General features: G+C 49.8%; 1 protein-coding gene across 3 annotated transcripts in view; it reads right to left on the bottom strand.

The window, feature by feature from the left end:
* Positions 1 to 5049: 5049 nt before the first annotated feature.
* The window catches only part of SPECC1L (sperm antigen with calponin homology and coiled-coil domains 1 like), a 142861-nt gene continuing 123034 nt past the window's right edge, over positions 5050 to 24876 (bottom strand). For all 3 annotated transcript variants that reach the window (XM_086681977.1, XM_086681976.1, XM_086681978.1), the window contains 3 exons: positions 10268 to 10384; positions 9379 to 9438; positions 5050 to 7685 (listed from right to left, as the gene is read on the bottom strand). In XM_086681977.1, coding sequence (XP_086538103.1) covers positions 7596 to 7685; positions 9379 to 9438; positions 10268 to 10384 — 267 coding nt within the window. In that variant the 3' untranslated portion in view covers positions 5050 to 7595. The remainder of the gene's footprint in view (positions 7686 to 9378; positions 9439 to 10267; positions 10385 to 24876) is intronic.

The raw sequence follows: 24876 nt of genomic DNA on the forward strand, positions 1-24876 counted from the left end.
TCACAACGGCCCTAACCCAGCCATACGAGGAGACCCGCCTTCTACCCTTGTATCAGGACAGAGTAATCCCAATTCTGTGCACCGCAGGATGAACTGCATCAGATGGCCACAGAGACCAGGACATTGGTGGCCAAGGGCTTGTGGGATTGCATTCTTGAACCTCCTGGGGCCAGCACAGTCACAGGGAAAAGCCCAGGAGAGGGGCTTGCACAGGGCCAGACTGGACCCTCGAGCTGAGGCCCTGGCAGGAGCATGAGGTCTCCCACAGGAGAGGACAGTTAGGAGGTCGGAGCCCAGGTACAGCTGAGGAACTAGAACCTGAGGCCCATCACTTGCCTGGATTCAGCCTCCAATGCCTGACAGCCTCTTCCAGCTCTTTCCCAAGTCTGGGCTCTTGTCTCCATTCAGCCAGCTCGGCCCCTCAGGTTCCTGTTTCCCCTAATACCAGTATTAGGATAGGCCGTGGGGGGGTGGTGGTGGGGCAGAGGAGGGCGGACTGGGAGCGGTCAAGACCCCAACACAACTCCAGGAAACCCAGGACCTCATGGTGAGATGCAGAAGACTTTTCAAATTGGGAATAGTTCCTGGATGCCTTTCCAACCTCCAGCCTTGCCCTGTCTCCTACTTGCCCCCCGCTCCCCAGTTTAGGAGTTTGTGGCCCCAGCCCTCTTCCCACTCACCTCCTGTGAGGGGTAATGGGGGATGGAAGGGAGGTGCTCCCCACCAGGCAGGGACCCTACCGCTGGGGCAACACTGGTGCTGTGGCTCTCCCTCAAGTCTTGAGTTTCTTCCCATAGCCTCACCTATAAAATGGGAGTTTTGTTTCTGCCCTGCCACCTCTTGAGCCAGAGTCAGACTATGATGTACCAGCTGGGGGTGCTGCCTGGCCAGGGGATCCTCCCCCATGCCCCTGACTTCCCACCCTTGCTTCTGTGCCATCTCATGGGATAAATTACTCCTATGGTGCAGACAAAACCCTCCTGCCCACACTTGTTGGACCCATATTCATTCAAGTCCTCACACAACATACCCTGCAAGGAACAGCTTGCAGGGAGACACCTTTGGGTCTAGAAGGGACTATGGGGGTTCATGAGGCAGAGACCAACACTCAGCCAACCCCAGGGGTCACTATCGCCCCTCTAGCCCCCAGTATGGGCCCACATGAATCTCTCCCCTCAGGGCCATTTCTATTCTGGGGCCCAGCACTCTTTCCACCCTGACCTCCCCATGTGTGACCTGGCGGTGCACACACCTGTCTCCACACCAGATGGGCCCCATGCCCAGGACTGAAGGCTTCATTTCTGCAGCTGGTCCTTAGGGCCAGAATGCCAAAGCCCTCGGAGTTCACCCCCAGGGCCCAGTGGGCAGCCCCCAACTCCTCAGCATGGGTGCCCCATGCCTGGGGTAGCTGTGCCTCTAAGCCAGAGGTGATTAGGAAGGGCTTGGTTCCGCCACAGAGCCAGCTCCCTGCGGCCCCTGGGACCTGCCCATCACGGGAGCATCACCAGGTCCCCAGCCTTGCCCTCCAGCAGTCCTTCCCCACCCAGCCCGTTAGAGGCAGAGGGAGCCGCTCCTATGGTTCTGTGTCATCTGTCATGTGCCTCTGTCCAGGTCTCCAGTGAAGCTATCACCTAGACAGAATACACCCAGGAGCCTCCAGTTCAGTAATGACAGGAAGCAGGCATGTGGGAGGGCTGTTCACAAACCTCATCTCCCCACTGAGCGGACATGCTCATGGTTGACCCACATCTCCTCCAGGACTTCCAACACCAGGGGCTTGGGCTCCTGGCACCACCACAGTGTTGGCCTTGTGCTCTGGCCAGTGCTGTGCCCTCCTCAGCCTGGAAGTCACACTCAGGTGTCATGGCCATAGGGGAGGCCCCTGTGCATGCCCAAGGGAGTTCTGAGGGTAGGGCACAGGCCTGCTGCTCCTCAGACATGGGGATGCCCTTGGCAGGCCCCGTCTTCTATCTCTGGGCCTTGGTGCCCTGCCCAGGTCCAGGCCAGGCTTTGAAGGCTATGGGCGCCCACCCTTCCTTCCGTCCAAGTCCAGGATCCTCAGGCCAGGCAGTGGGGCCAGCTGGGCTCTCTCCTGCTCCAGATTTCTGGTCTCAGATGGCCCACTCCCACCCCACCCCCGCCAGCTTTGTTCCTATCCAGGATGCACCTGGGCGGCCTCTGGCCCCTGATTGTTTGCTCTGAGGCCAGCTGGGCCACATCAGGGGGAAAGAAATGCCAGACCCAGGACAAAGCACCCAGTGGGTGCTGGGGCCAGTGTCCCTGCGAACCAGCCAGGCCACCCTGAGATACTCACCAACTTCTCTTTCAAATGGGCGGGGCACTGCACACTTCCTGGGGCTCTGGAAATGAGGAAGTGGGGGACCTCACAGGGTTCCACTCTATGCTTAGATTAAAGCAGGCCCCAAGAAGACAGAATCATACCAGAGGAAGCTCCCTGAGCCACCTGTAGGCACGGCAGCGCTCCGATTCTCCAGCCCAGTCCCCAGCAAGATGTTCCAGCCCACATTGGCTTCTGGGTATGTCAGCAATCCCACTAGGAACTCTGTGCCTCTGAGCTGATCTGGGCAGATCCGTGTCGATGTGGGAACTGAGGTCCAGACAGGAGTGCGACCTCGTCCTGGGCTCCATGATGGACAGGGACCACATGCATGCAAGAGCGTGCCCCTCACCACCCTAAGAATGGCCCTAAGCCAGGAGCCCAGGCACTGGCACGCAGAAGCTGCCAGACCACCAAACCAGTTGCCCTCTCCCCACACTCTCTGCACCCTTATCTCCATGCCCTGCCAGGCACTTCCCTACCCCAATTCACAAAGAGCAGGGTGAGTGACAGGAGGGACCAGGAGGGGCCTTTTTTTGGGGGTCATCACATTGCAGAAGTGAGAAGAGTCCCCAGCCTGTCACAAGCTGGTGGTAGACCTGGGGGTGGAGGGGGAAACCAGGTGTCCCAAGTCCCACTTGGTGCAACCTGCTTCCTGCCCAATGGTCCTGTGCTCTTCCCCAGCCCTCCTCTTAGGACTACAACCCCTTTCTAAGAACCCCATACTCACTCCATAATGAAGACATCCTCCAGCGACTCCTGGGGCCTTTCCTTGCTCTGGGTCTGGCTCAGATCAGGTGGCGCAGATGGCAGCCTGTGCCCACTCTCCACCCCTCACCCTTCTGACCCACCCTCACAGCCCCCCAGCTCCCAGCTCTATCTCCACACTCAGCCTGCTCTCCCACAGTGTGAGCCAGGCCCAGGGAATGTGGAGCCCTGTCCTCCCAGACCCCCACCCTGCCTCCTACACAGATGCACTAGCTGTGGCCCAGCAAAGTCCTGACTCTGTAGGCTCAGGGCTCGTATCTACTACTTTCCCAATGGCCTGGAGCAGGCCCTGACTAGAATCCACCCCTTATTCACCTGGTACAGAGCACAAGACCCCTTATATCTGCCCCATCCTCCATTTAAAGGACAACCCAAACCAACTCAGGTCAAACCAAGGGTGGGAGAAGTGCAGCCCAGCAAGAATAGGGCCAAAGAGCTGGCCACTGTGTGTCACCAGAGCATGGCCACCCACAGCCGAGGACCCCACTCTGCGAGGTTGTGGATGGAGGGGTGAGAACGCTTCTGTATCTCTCCCCTTCCAGAGAAACGTGTTTTCCTGCTTCCACCCATCAAAGCCACCACCCCCCCACCCCGCCCCAAAGAGGTTTTAGAAACTTCCCTTAAGTCAAAGTGGAAACAATTCCCTCCCCAGAGAGCTAACCAGGGACAGGAAGAACAAGTGCTAAGTCTAGGGAGGCAGAGGCCTTGGGCTGGTCCCACTGGGAGCCACCAGCAGGTTAGGAAGTTGGGCTACAAATGGACTCCTCTATGGTCCACCTCAGTCTGCTCCTGAGGCAGCAGGCGTAACAGGCAGGAGGGATGTTTGAGGCAGGGCAGCCCCCACACCTAAGGGGTAGCAGCTGAGGGAGCCTGTGCTGTCCCTTTGCCCAGGGGTGCTGGGTGGCATCACCCCTCCTGCCGATCACAGCAGAACCACAGCGAAACACACAAGCTCACTCCAGGCCCCACAGCTGGTGAGTGGGGAGAAGCTGGAAACACACCCAGTCCTAGCTCAGTCCTTCCCACGCCCAGCCCTGTAACCCAAGGGCTTGGGTGCTGCACTCTGGAAGCTGGGCCGCAATGGACACTCATGGCTATCAGCACCGTTTAGCGGACTCTTGAGCACTCACAGGACATACCTCAATTCAGACCGTGGGCTCTGGGGCTCCCCAGGTGTGTGTTCAGTTACTGGACAGATGCTGACCCTGGGGAGGGGGGTCTCAGGCCCAGGAAGGGCCTCCTAGGTCACTGAGTGTCCTGCAGGAGGCAGCCCCACGGGACCCTCTGCATGTGACATGTTACATGTGCAATGTGATAGGACCCGGTGTTGTTCTGGGCTGCACTCTGTGGATTCATCATCATTCCACACAAGATACACAGGAAAAATAAGGCTTGACTGGTTTGGTTGCCTCTGAGTGGTATAATTATCGATTTTTTGTTTCTCTATAATTTTATATATTCTGAAAATTATCTTCAAGAAGATGCATTGCTAAAAAAAACAATAACAAAATCTCCAAGCCAAGGCACCCTGCCCCCCACTCTGTTCCCCAGAACAGCACATGTCTGGGCTACAGCTTGGGAATGCCAGGGCTTCTGTTCTTGTAGGGCAACTTAGACTGTGCTTCTGGGGTCTTGGTATCTGTTACACAATCTCAGTGGTCCCAGGGCCACCCTTGTCTCAGGCCCGGGCACTTGGTCATGCCTGGTGGCTCTGCACAGCAGCCCAGGGTGGGACCTATCACACACCCCCTCCGTCCCTCAGGTCCTTTCCCCACAATGTTTCCTGGCCTATGAGCTGAAGGGGAGGGGGAGATAAAGGGGACAGAGCCTGGGCTCCGGTGCCCTCCTCTTGCCAAAAGCCAGTCCCAGGAGGCTTCAAGGGTTCTGTTCACACATATCAGAGGGGCAGCTGGAAATGTCGAGCTAGAAAAGCCCAAGCCTGATGTCTTTCAGCAATTTTAATACATTCGAGAATATTTCATAGAACAAAATAAAAAAGTATTGTCAATCAGCAGAAGCCCATGGTTGAGGGATACAGAAATGTAACTGGCCCTTTTGCAGTAAAGCTTGTGCTTGAAGGGAGAAGAGGCAAAATGACTTCCTGGAGGCTTCAGGTCAAGTGCCACTGGACTAAAAGCACCTCACAGTAGCACTTTTAGGTATGTATGACCATCTAGAATTATCCTATAAAGCCAACATCATAAAAAGAATCCTATTAGAAAAAGCAAAAATCACGCTTCTAGAATCTTCTCACCTGTGGACCCACATGCAAATGTGGGCAGCCCGGCCAGACACCCCTGCACAGCTTCTTGTCAGAGAGACAGAACTGGGCCTTTAAGCAGGTGGGACTGGTCCCGGCACTCCCCGTGGCCACCCTCTGCCCTGTCACTGACCCCACTGGCAGCTTTGTGAGCACAGCCCCATGCCTACCAGCATGAGTTGCCAGGGCTGGCTCGCTTGGCTAGGAAGGGACAGATGTGTGAACTGCAGATCCAGGGAAATCTTTTCCTTCACAGAACAAAAAAGCACCCCCAACACAATAAATAAACAAAAACATGGCCGCAAATCGGACATACTGGGTCCAGACAGGAGCACAGGCTTCCACGAGGGCGAATGAGAGCCAAAGTGGAACTCAGAAAGACCAAGTGGAAAGACACTGAAAAACAATTCGTTCTCACCTAACAGTCCCTCCTGTGACAGCACAGGGCAACTGTCAACAGAGCAACAGAAATCAGAATAGAACCTCGTCAGGAAGGTTGAGACAGGTACCATCTCCCAGGGTCTTCCAGCGTGCCCTGGGGCTGGACTCTGCTGACCTCTCCTTCCTTAGCTGAAAATAGGCATTTCACAAAGAGCCTCCAGTTGGGGCAGCAGGTTAGGACCTCTGGGCAGGGCTGATGGGCACTTACCAGCCACGTGACTGTGGGCCAGCAGGCCACATGCACACAACACACAGCCCATTTCACAATAACCACATTCTTCTCTAGGCTACAGACATGTCAAGTCCTAGTCAGGAACACCACACTTGAACGCAGAACCCTCGGCCCATGTGTTGGCCGGGCACCTTCTTCGCATCCTGTGGTTGGGGCAGTGATCCTACTTCCACTGGTGGCAACTCTTCCTCATGCTGCTTTGCAGGTGCCAAACACAGCTGTGTTCTAGAAGCAACAGGTCTTGACACTGTTTAAACCAACAGCTACTGTGTTAGGCACACATGAGATGCAGGCTCCCTGTTCCCAAGAAGGGCTGAGTCCCAGTCTGAGAGTCATCTCACCAGGACACCTCATGATAAGGCTTTGGTTCCGCTGCACAGAAGAGGTGCTGGTGCGGCTGCCTGTCACTCGGAACCTGGAAGGTGGTGTGGCAGGGGACCAACTCCATCGCTGCATGTCACGAGCCCTGAAGACATCTGCTGTAGCTGTGGATGCAGTGGCCTCCAAGACCCTCCTTGCAAGGAGAGTTAAGGCACTTCCTTAAATTCTTGCCTAGGAGGATTTCGTCTGAGTGACTCAGAGTGACTTTAAATTACACTGTCTGGGCTCCCTCCAGCTGTTTAGCTTTTTCTCCTGCTACGTCCGACTTCATTTCTGGCTTTCACCAGGCTAATGTCCAGATTTTGTGTTTTAGCTCTACGTTCACTAAACAAATTTAACTTTGGTACTAATAGAACAGGAGCTTTTCCCCCCAATATTGCTCATAAGAAAAAAAAAATTTTTTAACCAGAACTCCTTTTGACCAATTCTTTTGTCCAGAAACCTAATGCCAGAGCTGGGTTTCCAAGCCCCTTCAAGGCTGAAGGACAGGTCGGCAGAGGCGTGACAAGGGGGACCCAGCAGCAAAACCAACCATTCAGCAGCAGCAGACCCTTTGAGCCAGGAACTTGAGTCGCAATCATTTGTTAGCTCAAGTTGCAAACACTTAAATCACACGGGCCAGGACAGCCCTGTCACCCGGAAGCGGTGGCCATCCCACTGCCATGGGATGCACTCCTTGAAACTGAGCCCCCGTCCAGGGCCGTGGCCTGTTCACCCAGCCATCTCTGCCAGGTGCCAACTTCCCTGCCCGGTTCTCCCAGGTGACAGAACCTGCGCTGGCAAGGAGTCCAGAAGAGCTGCAGCTAAAGCTTTCACTAACCCCCTGTGAGCTGCCCACATCATTTCACCCCCTTCCCCAAGTTTAGCTGTGTGTGAGTCGTTTTTTACACCCCGCAGCACTAATGTAGTTCAATATTCTCTTCAGAAAAAAAACTCCGCAGCAAACAGCGTGTGTGATGTGCATTGAGCCCACGCCGACCTCTGACCCGACAGGTCATGTGCAAGGAGCCCAGTGTGAGCTGTGGGCCACAGACACCTGAGTTCTCCCAACTCAGAGGCCCCGGCTGAAGGCTCACACGCTGCGGGGCAGCCCAGAGAGTCGCTGAAAGCTTTACGGGGTGCATAGCTAATGGCGTTGGTGTCACTTGGTAATGGGGAGAGTCCTTCTGGTGTGCTCAGGTTTCAAAGTACTTGTAGATTGCTGTCACGTAAAGCATCACGCTTTGCCAATCAGGCCGCTCGGTCCGGACCATTTCATTAATGTCCTGGCGGAGAAGGAAGAGACCTGCTTAGAATCCCAGGTCACCTCTGGGCCCATCCCAACAGGCTCCCCCCACAGCTGGGGTAGGGGGCTTCAACTCTGGGCTAAGCTTGATCATACCCACCAAAGGCCTGGTCAAGATGTCTGCTCCATCGCTACCAAGTGTGCCTGTGAAGTGTCAGCATGTTCCCTGAGCTGCCTGTCTGTGCCCGAGCCCTACCCCAGAGTCCCACACCGGGGTGCCCTTGCTCCCGGCCACAGCCCTCCAAGGCTGGCTTTTGTCTTCTTTGGGGCCTTGCTCTCTGCCTACCTCTCTTAAACCCCTCCACATGGTGGCTTCTGAGAGCCCTTCTCACCCTAGTCTCTGTCCTGAGAGAGTCTTTGTGGGCCCAGGGCCCCCAGAACTCAACTTTCCAATGTCCTTCACCATGGCAACCATCTGAAATCATCAAAGACACTGTTCTCTAACTGTATCCTGCAGAATATCAGTGATCTGTGAGATGCCAGATGATGAAACCCAAGACTTGGATATATGACTAGAAGACCCCAAAAGAGTTTCACTGTTGCTGAAGAACATCCATGACTTTTCAGGGGAGCCATGCTCAAGAGAATCCATGGAACCATGGGTGAGGGACACAGAACATGTTGCCACAGCCAGCACAATGGAACGGGCCACCCAATGGTGGTATAGAAAAAAGAAAATACGTTTGTTTAATGTAAGATCTTGACTAAAAGCTCTTTAGGGTGGGGAAACGGACAGCTTTTTATATGTTAGTACTTTACATGTGATATAAAATACCCAGCTAACGGGAAACATTTCAATAATGGTAATTTCTCTTTCTCTCTGTACAGCTGAATAGAGGACATACTTCTGTCAATTCAGAAGATACAACTTCTGGGACTTTACACAAACACTCCTGTGGGGTAAATATGAATGTAAACACTTCTTCAAAACCATCCAACTGTTACAAATGAGGGTAAGGGGTGCCCTTGAGTCCCTGACCCAGTCCCACAGGGCTCTTTACTCTGTGGAAATCTCAAGCTGGGCGCCCTGGACAAACACCTCAGTAGAGTTTATATATATAATGAAAGTGTCTCTAGGTGTGGAAGGACTGGCTTTGCATCTGGACGCAGTATTTTCTTCAGAAAGTCAGACATGGTGACAAGGTGAGAGCTCTAACAGAAGCATGTGTGGTTTGAGCTACTGCGGGCACTGAGCAGAGGCCTAATGACCCTGAAATGTGGGTTCTCTACAACTAATTTCTCACACTGTGAGTGGCATTTGCCACATCACTTGTGAAGCATGGCATACCTGCTCCACCTCTAAAGTCTCCTTCCTCAAATTGCACTCGCCTCCTCTCCCCCTAGCATGACAAAAGGCAGACAAACCCACAGGAATGCATCTCTGACAATGACATGTTATTGTCATGAGATTCACCTGAAAAAGGTGACTCTAAGGAAGTCAAAGTCGCTGGGGCTGTGGTCAAGATGACTCCACCCACCTCAGGTGCTTCCTCAGGACGCACAGAGCGCCCACAGGACTGAGGTGAAACCCCTGCCGGGGCCCCTCTGGCAGGATGCTCACTCAGCCGGCCAGGGCCTGTGTGGACTCCTGTCTCGCCCAGTAGCCACCCAGGAACTCTCTTAATGAGAAGGAAGCTCTTCCCAACAAAAGAAGGGGCCTGCCAGTGACTCACCAGTGTGGATTTGATGCCGACGCTCTCAGCTGCCTGAAAGGCCAGGGTGAAGTTCCTTCGCTGTAAAAGAAACTGTGTGACTGGAGTGGACAAGCGAGGCCAGGAGGAAGGCAACCTGCACTACCCGTGCTGCCGGGGAAGATGGACAGCCACCTCCACTTGGTGCCAGAACAAACCTACACTGGAGCTCCTGAAGCCCCCACCTACCCCGACCACCCCTCCGCAGGGCCCACCCACTCCTCTGGTGACCAGCTGTAGAGCAATCTCCACAAGCCCCTTCTTTCCTCGCTGTGGAAAAGGGATGCTTCTGACACATCAGCCCTGAGCTGCCTGGACCTGGACCCCAAAAGCTGATCAGAGACACCTGTCAAATGAGCTTCCTCCCCAGGGGAAAATCTTCAAGGGTTATCTGAGGGCAGGAGGGGACCAGAGGAAGGCTCGGGCCTGGGACCTCTCCTAGTGCCCATCTGGACGAGGGTTCTACCCAACCTGTCTCCAAGCACCTCCCTGAGTGGGACACCCGGACTGCACAGGGCTGGTGGGAGGCTGGCCTGGTGTGGTGAGAGCCCTGCCCAGACTGCTCATGCCTTGAGCAGTTCTCCGTGGCCAGTTCTTGGTAAAACCCTCAATTCTAAATATCATCACCCAGGAAGGCTGACAGCTCCCACAGGGAATGTTGTCACTTGGGGAATTCTGAACCCACCAAATGTCCTACAAAGGTTGGTCAGGGACTGGCTGGCTCAGCACAAATAACTCAATCCCAGAACAAAACTGAGCTGGGATGAGGCCACTGTGAGCCAGCAATGTGACTTGGGTCCTGCCAATGGAAGGCTCTGCCTCTCCTATGCGGTAAGGACTCCAGGAGCTGGCCATTCCACAGCCGGCCTACCTTATCTTGGTTGTTCAGCTCTTGATATGGAATGTGGGCCGGAAGGTACGTATGCAGGAGAGCACAGAAGGCCAGCCCGTCATTCCAACTGCTGCTGAAGTTTGTAATGTCAATATTCTGAAGGAAAAGAAGAAAAACAGGTAAGTAACGCACGTTGTGATCTTCTGAGGAGGACGGTGAGGAGGAGGAAGGAGGCCTCAGATGCCACGTGGCCTCCAAATGCCAGGCAGGGGGAGCTTCTGGAGAAAGCACAGAGTGCTAGGGGCCATGTCCCAAGACCATGTCCAAGACCATGTCCCAAGACCAGCAGGTGTCAGTGACTGGCCTTGTAGCAATTCCCCACTCCATCCTATCCACCACCTACAGATTGCTGCCACCTTGGTGGCAAACGTTTGAGCCACCTCCTCTTCACGTGAAGAACAGTGGGCACAGGGCGCTGTTCTGGCAGTTCTGCAGCATCGTGGGGCCCTGGGGAACAGAGTTCTACGCTGAGAAGTTATGATTCAGCCTGACCTCCCCTATTAGGGCTCAGGCACAGATTTATAGTACATAAAAACCCCTGTGTTCTGAAGACATCAACAGCTGCCATCTTGCATTAGGAGACATTGGGAGCTGATTCACGCTGGGGCTGTGTGCATCCCCACAGCGCTTCTCCCAGATCACCTCGACTTTCTCATTCCATATTTATAGTATAATTATTTACAACCATAAAAGTAACATATTCAGAATAGCTGACTATATGGTAACACAATTTGGCTAATGTGTAGCCTTTACCTTTACTTGCGAAAATTCCTTTTTTTTTTTTGAGAGAGAGAGAGAGAGAGAAGAGCATGCTCACTCGAGTGGGGGAGGGGCAGAGGGGCAAGGGGAGGGGCAGAGGGACAAGGAGAGGGGGAGAGGGAGAGAGGGAAGGAGCGGGAGGGAGAGGGAGAGAGAGAGGGAAGGAGGGAGGGAGCGGAGGAGAGAGAGAGAGAAAAAAAGAGAGAGAGAGAATATGAATCTTAAGCAGGCTCCACACTCAGCCCAGAGCCTGACTTGGGACTTAGCCGTGAGATCATGACCTGAGCTAAATCAAGAGTCTGACCCTTAACCTTCTGAGCTACCCAGGCACCCCATAAGAATCCTTTTAAAAAAATTTTTTTTTTTGTTTATTTATTTTTGAGAGAGACAGAGACAGAATACCAGTGGGTTAGGGGCAGAGAGGATGACACAGAATCCAAAGCAGGCTCCAGGCTCTGAGCTGTCAGCACAGAGCCCGATGCGGGGCTCGAACCCACGAGCTGTGAGATCATGACCTGAGCCGAACTTGGACGCTCACCCGACTGAGCCACTCAGGCGCCCCAAGAATCCTTTTGAAAGTAAAACTCCACAATTAAATTTTGGAAATTCACACACTTTATATAAATGCCACAAACTGAAAAAGAGAGCACTTCCCAAACACCTCTTATTTAAGGTCACACTGTTCTTTCATGCAGACTTCAACTGCATCAAGGGTTAGTTCTTGGGGGGGCTGGGAAAGCCCACATTTTATTATTGAAGGCAAACCACCCGTTCCTGGGTACAGGTTCCTACTCCTTCCTGGGACAAGTGATCACACAACAATATGAATACCATGTATACACGTACAGAGTTTTACAAACTTTGCCATCCCTGACCCTGGTTTACAGACTGTTAGGTTCTCACACCAAGTAGGGGAATGGATGAGGGGCAGGTGGGGAGGACAGGACCAGGCCTGGCAACTGGCCCTTCAGGGAAGACAGTCTTAGTCCAGACTCAGCAGCTCTCAGGCAGTTTCCTTACAAAAGCAGCAAGCAATGTGGAAGAGCACGAAGCTGAACTTTTCATAAGCTTTCATCATCCAAGTGAATTCTGGCCCTCGAATGCAGACACCCAGAATGCTGCCCTCTGGGGGCGGGGGGGGGGGCCTTCTACTCAAACACAAGCCGTCAAGAAGGCAGCAGCTCTGTGGGCAATTATTCCAGAGGTCATTTCCCCTCTGTAACCTGATTATTTGGGGCAGCCAGTCACGCTGATCTGGCCTGAAATCATTGTTCATAAACTGTGGTGAAAGAAATTACCAGATTAAAGCACAAAAGGATACAAACCTGCCAAGAGTCACAGGGAAGGTCGCAGTAAGCTTTCAGGGCCATCTGACTTGGCCTCAAAGAGTGCACCCGCCAACCCTCCCCCAGTGACTGGGGCCTGGCAGGTCTTCCCTGCCTCGGTGCTGCAGTCCCCACGCTTCCTGGCCACGAAGACACAGTCCAAATAAGCATGCCTGTCCGGTTCCCGACAGCCCCTCCCCGACCCCCTCCAGGGGACAATACCAGTCACCACCTCCTTTAAGGGCGCCGTGCAACCAGTGGTGTCTGACAGTTACTGCTGAGCCGCCACAGCAAACGTGCCGCTTTCATCTCACATGAATCTCAGGAAGCAGCCAGCCAAGGGGCGCCAGCACCATCTGGGAGGAAACTGGAAGTAGGGAAGGGAAATGACCTGTCCAAGGTGCTGGGCTGGTAGCAGGGAGGATTGAGTGTCAGTTTAATTCTATCACCCGGGAGCAGTTTTAGATAAGGAGGCTGGGGCACAAGGAGGCCCAGGTCCCAGAGCTGATCTATGTGGTTATTCAAACTCAGGCCTGTCCAAAGCCCATCCACACTCCAGAAATCAGACTAGATCTCATGACAAGTGCCCTGATCAAAGACCCGAGGGCACGGAGTATCACTGTGTGGACAGCAGGGCGAGAAGCTTCTTAATGACTGTCCAAGGCCTGTGGGAGGCCAACAGCAACATGTGGCTGCTAAGGACTCCCAACCCTTGCCCCCAGAGGTCACATTCATTTCTGGAGGAAAACAAATCTCTACTTCCTGCCGCCACAGCCCCCTCTTCCAGTCCTGAAAGTCAGGCGTCTGGCAGAGCTGCCTACGTGCCTGGCTTCCCAGCACCTCCAGAGGAAACTGCTGCGCTCCAGCTCCCCAGCTGTGGGAACCCCAGCCTTCCCCAGCTTCCTCAACACAAACCCAACCTCAAACCTGGAACCTCCAGGCAGAGCAGCGACTTCATTTACAAAACATGCCAAAGATATTTAAACAATGAGGAAACAATGGCTTCTTGAGTTTCAGGGCAGGGGGAGTTAACTTTGAAGTACCTGACTACCAAACTTCCAAATCAAAACAAAGTCCAAACCCAGGCAGGCTGGCAGGTGTCACTGTCCCCGCCAGCTGAAGGCGAGCCAGGCTGGGCGCTGTACCCAGCAGGGACACTGAGGCCAACATGCAGGAAACCCACATGAGACCTTCAAATGCCCTGTCCCCATCCTTCTATCTCCTACCCCCTCCAGAGAGACCCTGGGGGAAAATGAGGCCAGTGCTTCAAAGGAAATGGAGAAAAGCCTAAAATCTGAGAAGGCAAGCCTCAGGCAAGGCTGCCATCACCCCATGCCACCATGGCTGTGCTGGGCCTGCACCCTCTGCTCCCAATCTCACTGCTTATTCATTTAAAAACAAAATTTTTTTTAACGTTTATTTATTTTTGAGAGAGAGAGACAGAGAGCATGAGCAGGGGAGGGGCAGAGAGAGAGGGAGACACACCATCCAAAGCAGGTTCCATGCTCCAGAGTTGTCAGCACAGAGCCTGACGCAGGGCTCAAACTCACAAACTGAGATCATGAGCTGAGCTGAAGTCAGATGCTTAACTGAGCCAGGCGCCCTTCTGCTTGTTCGTTTTTGATGTTCACGGCTGGGATATCAATCTACTGTGAAATAATGCAGATTGAACATGGAAAAGTCTATAAACAATGAAGCTGGTTCTCTGAGGCTGAAAAGGGTGCTAGAAAATCCAGATGGGAAGACAGGAAAGTTCTGCTGGCTTCCTCTCTGGAGCTCTTAATTTTGAGGCTATTAATTTAGGCTTAAGAAGCCACCTCGTCACAAAGTTATCTGTAATAGCCTTAGGACTTTCACAGATATACTTTTTGGCATGTTTATTTCACAAAGGATGTCTAGGAATGGACCTTCTATTTTCAAAAAGTGGCATTTTCAGTGCATAAGGGAAGTCCTTGACTGTAAAACCTAAGTGCACTTCTCCCTGGACAGAAGGGCCATTTACACCTTACAGATTACCACAGGGGCTGTGGTAGGATCAAGGGCCTTCCCCCCTGGATGTGCCCTGACTCCTACATGGATGGCTTCTTCAGCAGGCCAGCCAATACCTATAAAATGAACTATTCTTAAAGCCCAAAGCACGATGTTTTCAGGGAATACACACACCAGTGCTTTTCTTACTGTTCACTATTCACAGGTACCAACACTAATAAGCTCTCTAAGAAGGAAACAGTTTTCTTTTTCTTTTTAAAAAATTTTTAATTTTTTATTTTAGAGACAGAGGGAGCACAAGTGGAGGAGAGAGGCAGAAGGAGAGAGAGAGAATGTTAAGCAGGGACTTGATCCCACGATCCTGGGATCAAGACCTGAGCCAAAATCAAGAGCTGGACTCTCAACTGACTGAGCCACCCAGGTGCCCCCAATTTTGTTTTTAAAACAGAGACACAGAAGTAGTAATTACAAAAATAGAGACATACAGTAGTAATTATAATGCAAGTTTCTTTAACAAAATTTTTTTTAATGTTTATTCATTTTTAATTCATTTTTTAAAATGTTTATTATTTATTTTTGAGAGTGAGACAACACGAGCAGGGGAGTGGCAGAGAAAGAGGGAGACACAGACTCTGAAGCAGGTTCCAGGCTCAGCACAGAGCCTGACACAGGCTCAAACCCACGAACCGTGATACCATGACCTGAGCCAAGTCAGACGCTTAACCGACTGACCACCCAGGCACCCCCTATGTTTATTCATTTTTGAGAGACAAAGAGAGAGAGCACAAGCAGAAAAAGGGAGAGAGAGGGAGACACAGAATCTGAAGCAGGCTCCAGGCTCTGAGCGGTCAGCACAGAGCCTGATGCAGGACCCCAACCCACGAACTGTGAGATCATGACCTGAGCCGAAAGAAGTCAGACACTCAACCAACTGAGCCACTCAGATGCCCCTATAATGCAAGTTTCTACTTAATGAATTCAGATTTTGCATTCAGTTTCCAGGTCAATTCAGGACTTTTCTACTTTTCTAGAGAAGTCTATGTTTGGGTTAGGCGGACAAAAATGAGAGGCTTATGATACGTGCCAGAACAAAAGTTCAAGAAAGCATTCAGCACAGACTCAAATGAGGCACTTTGTCGCATTTTCTCCCACAGGCGCACGTCCTCCCATCCAGGAAATGTCCACTAAGAGATCTGATGGGGCAGATGGACGTGGCCTGCTTCACAGGCCCATCTGTTGTCCTTTTCACTATCATAAAAATTCAGACCAGACACCTAACACCCTCACGCCCCTCCATAGGATTGGCTGGGTGCTTCCCACTCATTCAATTCTTGACCTGGGCCAGAAGCCCTCTCCTGCTCCTGTGACTTAGATATGATGCTGTCCTTTGTCTGTGGCCTTCAGGTAGCGCCACTTTGGTGTGTGTTTGTATGCACTGAGAGTTGAGGGGTGGAGTAAGAGAGCGAAAAAATTACACAAAATCTCCACAGAAAAAAATTAAAAAGTGTCATAAAACATCTTAAAATGTTTTAATTGGTCTGAAGCTTAATTAAGGGCCATAAAATACACCCCCAAATTCCACATGTTCTTTAAATAGTTATTAAGGTTCTGATCTATTTAAGGAAATGCCACTTTTATGGGCACAGGGCAAAAAGCCAAATACCATGATTCATCTCTCTGCTCACACCAATTTCCTTATGCCCGTCTCAACTGTGGAAGAGTGGGATCACAGCCAAACACAGACAGAGAGGCCAGGTCCTTCCTGCGACTGAAGATGCTGGGAATGCTACCTGCTGGGGGTCACAGCCCAGCCTTCAGGAGATACAAGTGAATTACAAACAAAACCAACCCTGCCCAAGGTGCCTCAGCCCCAGGCCATAGGTCAAGTTCTGGAGGGTGCGTGGAAACCTGAGAGAGGCAGGCAGGAGAGGGTACCTTTAAATATGTGGTATGGTAGGGGGATGTGAGGTCTAAATAGCATGAGGCTCTTGATCTCGGGGTCGTGAGTTCAAGCCCCACACTGGGTGTAGAGATTACTTAAAAATAAAAACTTAAACAAACAAACAAATAAATAAAATAGAGGGAAAAAACATCAAGAGACAGTATTTACCATTGCTGGTAGTGTTAAACACGGAGGGCCCCAGAAGACCCTGGATGTAACCAGCAAAAGCCTGCTTGGTGCCCAGGGCTGCCACGGTGTGAACTGGCAGGCCCACTCTGGCTGCAGATCTAAGGGAGGTGTCCTGGGGACCTTAGTGCTTTCTCCTTTTTGAAGTTTAGCTAAGCTCTCTCTGCTCCAGGTCAGAGAAGGAGAGGGGAAGGGAGGGGAGGGGAGGGAAGGAGGGCAGCATATATCCATGAGGCTTGCTCACCATGGAGTCCAGTGTTGGGACTACGTGGTAAAGAGGGAGGAAGGAAGGAACCAGCAACCCTGAAGACAGGGCCCTGCAGCTCGTGCCACTTGTCAGGGAGGGGCTTCTAATAAGGACCTTTGATCTTCACTGTGCATCAGAATCACGTGCAAGGCCTTTCCAAGGCCACATGTTCAGCTCTACCCCAGAGAGGCTGACCCAGTTGTCTGGACGTTATTTTCGTTAAAGGTCCCCAGATCACCTGAGTCAGGACCACTGATCTAAAGACTGACAGCGGTGGAAGTGCAGTGGATGGGAACATTTAAAAGGTGAAATCCGGGAGTTCATGATGATGCTCACAGAAGCACACCCAGCCCAGCTTGGAAACCACTCACAGTCTTGAGGGCTGGGAAACCAAGGGAGAGGATCAAGCACCGGATGGAACTTCCCTGACCAAACTGGATGTCAAAGCAATTAAACAGCTGATGAAAGAGTTTGTGAAGAGGAATTCCAAAGAAGCAGGAGTGACTGACAGAAATGGAATGGTACCATTTGGCAACAGTGATGATGAGTGGCCAGGACCATCTCAGAAACACAGAGCCAGTCCTGCTCTGCTCTATCTGAAAGGGCAGGACACAACTCCACAACTGAGGTGTTTCTGCCAAAACCTGGAACTGGAATCAGATCTAACCTGTAGTTCTATTTTCCAGCTTATACTAGGGAGAGCAGCACAGGGATGTAGTCAGCAAAACCTAAAATGTAGAACTCTATTGAATACATGATCCACTTCCCTCAAGAGGACAAACTGAAAGGAAAAAAAAACGGGGGTGAATTTTACGATTAAAATGGACTTAAAAGAGGTATGTTATCCAAATGCAACGTGTGAACCTTATCTGGATCTTATTTCTAACAAATCAATGAAAAAAAACCATGATTCAATCAGGAAGTTTAAACTAAATGTGAGAGGGCATTAAATGACTGGGAGTTGTTCTGGAAACCTCCAGGTGGGGGTGGAGAGTGCAAGGACCATGTGCAATGACTTGTGCCCAGGGGGCATGTGCACAGGGTCACTTTACCACTCTCATTACTGTAGTGGGTATTTGAAAATTTCCACACACACAAAAAACAAACCAACCTACAACTCAACAACTCAACTAAAAGATAAATAACCCAACTGCCCAAATGCAAAATCGAGCAAAGGATCTGAACATTTACCCAAAGAAGACAGATGAATGGCCAACAACACATAAGAAGACACTCAACTCCATTAGGCAGCAGGGAAATGCAAATCAAAACTACTAAGAGCTACCACTTCACAGCCAATAGAACACATGTCATTTTACAAAACGGAATAACAGGGGCATCTGGGTGGCTCAGTTGGTTGGGCGTCCAACTCTTGGTTTCAGCTTAGGTCATGATCTCACGGTTTCATGGGTCCAGGCCCGTGTTGGCCTCTGTACTGGCAGCGCAGAGCCTGCTTTGGGTTCTTTCTCCCTCCCCCAGTCGCACTGTCTCTGTCTCTCTCAAAATAAATAAATTAAAAAAAAATTGAATAACAAGTGCTGGCGAGGATGTAAAGAAATGAGAATTGTACACTGCTGACGGGAATGGAAAATGATATAGCTGCTGTGGTAGTTCCTCAATAAGTTACACATATAATTCTCAGATAACCTGGCAGTTCCACTCTAGGTATCCACATAAAAGTGAAAACAGGCGTGGAAATTAATACCTGCCCAGGAATGTTCACAGCAGCATTATTCACAATAGCCAAAATGTGGAAACAACCAACCAACAAAAGTCTACCAACAGAAAAATAAACACAATGTGGTATATCCATACAACGGAAATTTTTGAGTCATAAAAAAATGAAGTACTGGGACACCTGGGTGGCTCAGTCGGTTAAGTGTCCAACTTCAGTTCAGGTCATGATCTCACAGTCTGTGAGTTTGAGCTCCGCTTTGGGCTCTGTGCTGACAGCTCAGAGCCTGGAGCCTGCTTCCGATTCTGTGTCTCCCTCTCTCTCTGTTCCTCCCCCACCTGCACTCTGTCTCTCTGTCTCTGTCTCTCTCTCCTCTCTCCTCAAAAATAAAGATAAAAAAAATTTTTTAAAAAGTGAAGTACTGACATGTTACAACACGGATAAATCTTGAAACATTCTGCTAGGTGAAAGCTAGACACAAAGGCCGCATATTGTAGGACTCCATTTATACTCAACATCTAACTTACTGAGATTCAGAGAAAGCAGATTAGTGGCTGTCAGGGCGTGGGAATAGGGAGTGACTGCTAATGGATATGGGGGTTTCCATTTGGGGGTGAGGAAAAGTTCTGGAACCCCACACAATGGTGATGGTTGCATAACACTGTGAATGTACTTAATGCCCCTGAACTGTGGACTTAAAAATGGCTGGAACGGGAAAATTTTAGGTTTTGTCTGTTTTACCACAGTAAAAACAAAAACAAAAACAAAACAAAACAAACAAAAAACAAACTCAACCCCCCCCCCCCCAAAAAAAAAAACTGGCGGATGGTCTGAAGTAGTTCATGCTCAATAAACTCTATACACCAAGTAGATCTCATAAGCAACTAACTTATCCTAGAGCGTTCACTGGGAAGTCACGTTGCTTAAATATGATTCAAAGTAGGTTTTATGGGAACTTTTACAGCCCTACTTAAAAAAATTTCTTAAAAACAAGTAGTTGAACATAGAAGGCAGGGTATCAACCTGTTCCCTTCACCACCAGGATAAACAAGCAACTATGGTAACTAGAAAGGAAGCTGATCTATCATTCTCTGTATGGCTGTTCCAAAGTCAAGGGAGGGAAACTGCCATGATTCTGTGGGTGAGACAGCTACATTTAACCACAATGATGTTGCTCAAAGTAGCAAGCACATTTCTAGGATACAGCTCCAACTGTATCGAAGCTTCACAAAAACAAAATCTAGTATAATAATAACATTTTGGGCTATATAAATTGTTTCAGTCAAATGAACCAATTTTGGGGGAACAATTCAGAATAAGTTAGCAAATGTCATCCTAAGAGATGGGAGTAATATCCCCACATTTCCCATAAACTCCTTCAAAGGGAGACTTTTTGTGGAGGAACACACAGGAACCAAGATACCTGCTTTTTGAAAATTCAGGAAAACTGCCACTAGGAAGGGACGGTAGGCAAGAGCCGCTGACTAGGTCCTACTTGTCCTGGGCATATTATGAGCAGTCTTATGAGCAGCTTAGGAATCAGTCCTGCCTTTTCTAGATTTAGTTTAGCTTTGGCAGAGGTTATTACTCATCAAAATGCAATTTGAACTAAAGGAGACACGCACAGAAATCCTCAAGCAACATTTACCATGGTGTGTGCTCTGGGGAAGGGCTTGCTTGGCAAAGGAGGAGAGAAGCTTCATCTCCTCATCCTAACCTTCCCAACGGCTTCCCTGAGAATACTTGTGTTTGAGAGGAAGAAAATGAGGCATTCCACAGTATCTTTGGGATGGCCTCCTTTAGTCTATCCTTAGGACAAGTGCTACCAATTTTGTACTCAGGCTCTGAAACAGACAGATGCAGGGCAATCTGGGTAGTGAAGGCTGCCCAATGTAAGAAGCCATGGCTCACACCAAAACCCTGTTCAAATGCCCTCTCTGAGAAAAGGCTCTTCAGAACCTTCGGGTGACAGAACGGAAGCTCTTTACCTTGCAAGCCTGACTGCTCCTCCATTTTAAGTCTTAAGAAATTCTTTACACTGATTTGAAAGCCACAGCTCTTATAGATCATCACCGAAGAGAGAGTGGTGTGACAGAGATACCATGGGTTTTAGAATCCCACAGACCCTGGGCTTTGAATGTCAGGGCCACTTCCTACTACTAGCTAGCTACAAGACTGGGGGAGCATAATTTACCTCAGAGAGTCTCCATTCTCTCATATACAAAATGGGAAAGATACACAATTATGAGGATTTAATAAGACAGAGTCTATGAGGTACACAGAACAGCTCCCTCTGCTAGAGTTTGGCATATCCCGTCCCTCTCTCCCACCTCCCCCAAGATGGTGCTGATTCCACCTTCTAAACCACAAATAAGCATAAGGCAAGAGACTTTGTCCCCACCCCAGGAAAATCCCCGGAGTACCAGAAGCCAGCCACACTGGTTCCGAGTCCCTCTCTTCTTGTTCACACCCTGGGACTTCAGGACACCTACCATCTGGGCCAGGGAAGATCTGATGGCTCTGTGACAACCACATGGACTTCTGTCACACGTCTCCCCTGTGCCTACTGCAAATAGATAGCACTTACATGACTTTGTTTCCCTCTCTCGGGAGTGTTCTTTGCCAAGCACTGAACTCAAAAGCTAGCACCCTCTTCAGGCACTCCACGAAGGTTTGCTGAATAACATTCTTGTTTAAGAAAACTGAGTGGGGCTGAGAAAGAAAAAAAGAAAACTCTGAGGAAAAGCAGAGAAATTCAAGGGAAAAAAAATCCAGAGTATCGGAAAGCTTCAGTATAGAGGTAGGTCTTAAAAAAAAAATGCTTCAGGGGCACCTGGGTGGCTCAGTCAGTTGATCATCCAACTCTTGATTTTGGCTCCGGTCATGAGCTCCAGGATGGAGCTCACATCAGGCTCTGAGCTGAGTGTGGAGCCTGCTTAAGATTCTCTCTCTCTTTTCTCCCTCTGCCCCTTCCTGCTCTCTCAGAAAAAAAAAAAAAGCTTCAGCTTCTAAACATGAGGGCTGCTAGAAGATAGCACTTATAAAGCATAAAGGACAGATACAAAGTATACCTAGACTCATCCAAACACCTTAAATTTGAAAAATGTGATTTATGCAAAAAAGGATACTACTACACAGAGACTACAGGATACCATTAATTCCATGCAGAGCAAAGATTCAGACTGCTGCATTCGTGGCAAGCCCCAGTTAGGAAGTTGCCCATCTGGATATACTGTTATCCTCCCGGTGAGTACCGAGCACTCACATTTCAGGGAGCACTCACGTTCAGGTGCACCTTCTGATGCACGCCCAGACAGAATGTGAGCCTAGAAAGACTACTGACCTTCCTTGGCACAGCACTTCCCTTTCTGAAATCATAGGGCATATATCTGGTCTGACTCAGGACACTGAAGTACAAGGCAGCCTGGATGTGAAGTGGCTATTGTAGTGCAGCAGCTTGGGAAGGAAATGATCTCAGGAAAGAATTGCTCCACATAGTGTGCCCACCTTAAGATGAACTTATCTTACTGCTTACAGCAGGAACGGTTCTTCTAAATCTGTCAGGGATTTGTTTCTACACCTATAAGGTACCATTTTGGCAGAAGGAAAATGCCAAAATGTCCAAAAACAGGTATCACACCTGTGGAACCACCCTCTTGTAACCCTAACTCAATGGTTTACTTACCTTCCCACTGGTGCAGTAAATGTGAAGGAAATGGTGAAACGCTTTACACTCTGAACCAGATACAACCAGATACCACCAGTGGGAGAAAATGACGGTGTTGTCACAGGGGAGGGGATGAGCCTGAATTCCACTGGGGCCCTGTGTGTGGCACTTTACTCCTGACCCCATACTTATTTCTCTGGTTTTGCTTTGCATGCAAGTTGGTTACAGGCACTTTTTGCGGGTGTCTTGGTAAAAAACACTAATTAGGATGTAGCCAAATAGAGAGGGTTGAGGGTCCTAAGGAGGGATACGATGCAGCAGAAGTATAAAGGTCACTCAAAACTGGATTCTACACAGAACAGTCATGAATGCTTATGATTACAAATCTGAGTCATAAAAAAGGTTACAATTATGCCCAGGAAACGGCATACTTTTTAAAGGCCTGTAAATACTATTATGTCTCAGAAATAATTTTGAGAGTTTCTTGAGGGCAAAGGTCATGCTCTAGACTGCATCATATCCTTCCTTGTATTTAATGACCATTCTAGCTGTGCCTGGGCACATCACTGAAGAAGACACATGGATGTCAAATAAGCACACAGAAAGATGCTCAACAGCACTGGTTCCCAGGCAATAGGAAAATTAAAACCATGAGGAGATATCACCACACAGTTATCAGAACGGCTGGAAGCTGACCACACAGTCTCGGTGAAGATGTACAGGAACTGGAACTCTTGTGCACTGATGGTGCAGCCACTTTGGAAGACAGTCTGGTGGCTTCTTAAAAAATGACACCGGGCCTCTGGGTGGCTCAGCTGGTTGAACGTCCGACTTCAACTCAGGTCACGATCTCACAGTTTGGGAATTTGAGCCCCACATCAGGCTCACTGCTGTCAGTGCAGAGCCTGTTACAGATCCTCTGTACCCCCTCACTCTCTGCCCCTCCCCCACTCACACTCTCTCTCAAAAATAAACATTAAAAAAAAAGTAACACCTACACCAACCACATGGTCTAGCCAACCCACTTTCAGATGTTTACACAAAGACCTGCACACGAATGTCCACAAGAGCCTCACTTATAAGCAATAGCTGGAAACAATCCAATGTCTGGCAACAGCTGAATGGATAAACAAATGGTGATATGTCCATGAAACAGACTTGCTCTTCAGAACAAAAAAAGGAAGTGAATTATTGATACACACAGTATTGAATAAATCTCACAATCATTATGCTAAGGATAATGCCAAGTGAAAGAAGCCAGAACTCTCCCCAAATTGTACACGCTATGATCCCATTTATACAAAATTATAAAAAATGCAAACACTATACAGTGACAGCAGATCGTGGTCGCCTGGGGATTGTGGAGGAGGCAGGGAAAGGCAGGATGAAGGGGATACAAAGAGGCATATGGAATCTTCTGTGGAGATCGATATGCTTACCATGTGTGGGGACGGTTTCACAGGCATAGGTATGTCAAAACTCAAACTGTAAACCTTAAATATGTGCAATTTATTATGTGTCAATTCTACCTCAATGCATCCTTTTTTTTTTAATGTTTATTTTTGAGAGAAAGAGAAAGCACTAGCAGGGGAGAAGCAGTGAGTGAGAGAGAGAGAGAGAGAGAGAGAGAGAGAGAGAGAATCCTAAGCAGGCTCCAAGCTGACAGTGCAGAGCCAGCCCAATGCGGGGCTCGATCTTACAAACAGTGACAAGATCATGATCTGAGCCGAAATCAAGAGTTGGACACTTAACCGACTGAACCACCCAGGCGCCTCAATGCATCTGTTTTTCTAAAGCAATCTCAGGGCCACAAACACATTTAGGTGGTGCCTAGGTTCTCTCCATTTAAAAAAAAAAATGTTTTTTTAATGTTTATTTATTTTTGAGAGAGAGAGAGAGAGAGAAAGAGCTAGTGGGGGAGGGACAGAGAGAGAGGGAGACACAGAATCGGAAGCAGGCTCCAGGCTCCGAGCTGTCAGCACAAAGCCCAATGCGGGGCTTGAACCCACCAACTGTGAGATCATGACCTGAGCTGAAGTCGGTCACCTAGCCAACTGAGCCACCCAGGTGCCCCAGTTCTCTCCATTTTTAAGCTTTTTCTTTATCCCCAGTGTTTCAGAGTGCTGTAACTGAATGTAGTCCGGGGTTAAACCACAGCATGACCAGATACAATCCAAGTGACTCTGCTACAAGACACCCTGGGCCAGCTCTGAGAAGGCAGAGTCATGTCCTTGAGTTCTCAGGGCTCTAGGTAATTTGCTACACATGACTGTAGAGACAAATGCAATTCAGCTTTCATAAGGTAGACTTCTTTGCCAGACTGTCACTACTCTACCCAGGTTCCCTCTTACCTGTGAGGCAATGTTTTTAAAAATACCATTATAGGGGCGCCTGAGTGGCGCAGTCGGTTAAGCGTCCGACTTCAGCCAGGTCACGATCTCGCGGTCCGTGAGTTCGAGCCCCGCGTCGGGCTCTGGGCTGATGGCTCAGAGCCTGGAGCCTGTTTCCGATTCTGTGTCTCCCTCTCTCTCTGCCCCTCCCCTGTTCATGCTCTGTCTCTCTCTGTCCCAAAAATAAATAAATGTTGAAAAAAAAATAAAAAAAAAAAATACCATTATAGGGGCACCTGGGTGGCTCAGTCAGTTAAGCATTCGACTCTTGATTTCAGCTCAGGTCATGATCTCATGGTTCATGGGTTCAAGCCTCACATCAGTCTCTGTGCTGACAGCATGGGAGCCTGCTTAGGATTCTCAGTCTCCCTCTTTCCCTCCCTCCCTCCCTCTCTCTCTCTCTAAGTA

The sequence above is a fragment of the Puma concolor genome, chromosome D3, assembly GCF_028749965.1.
Source record: "Puma concolor isolate L17-30 chromosome D3, mPumCon1.1.hap2, whole genome shotgun sequence".
Taxonomy (NCBI): domain Eukaryota; kingdom Metazoa; phylum Chordata; class Mammalia; order Carnivora; family Felidae; genus Puma; species Puma concolor.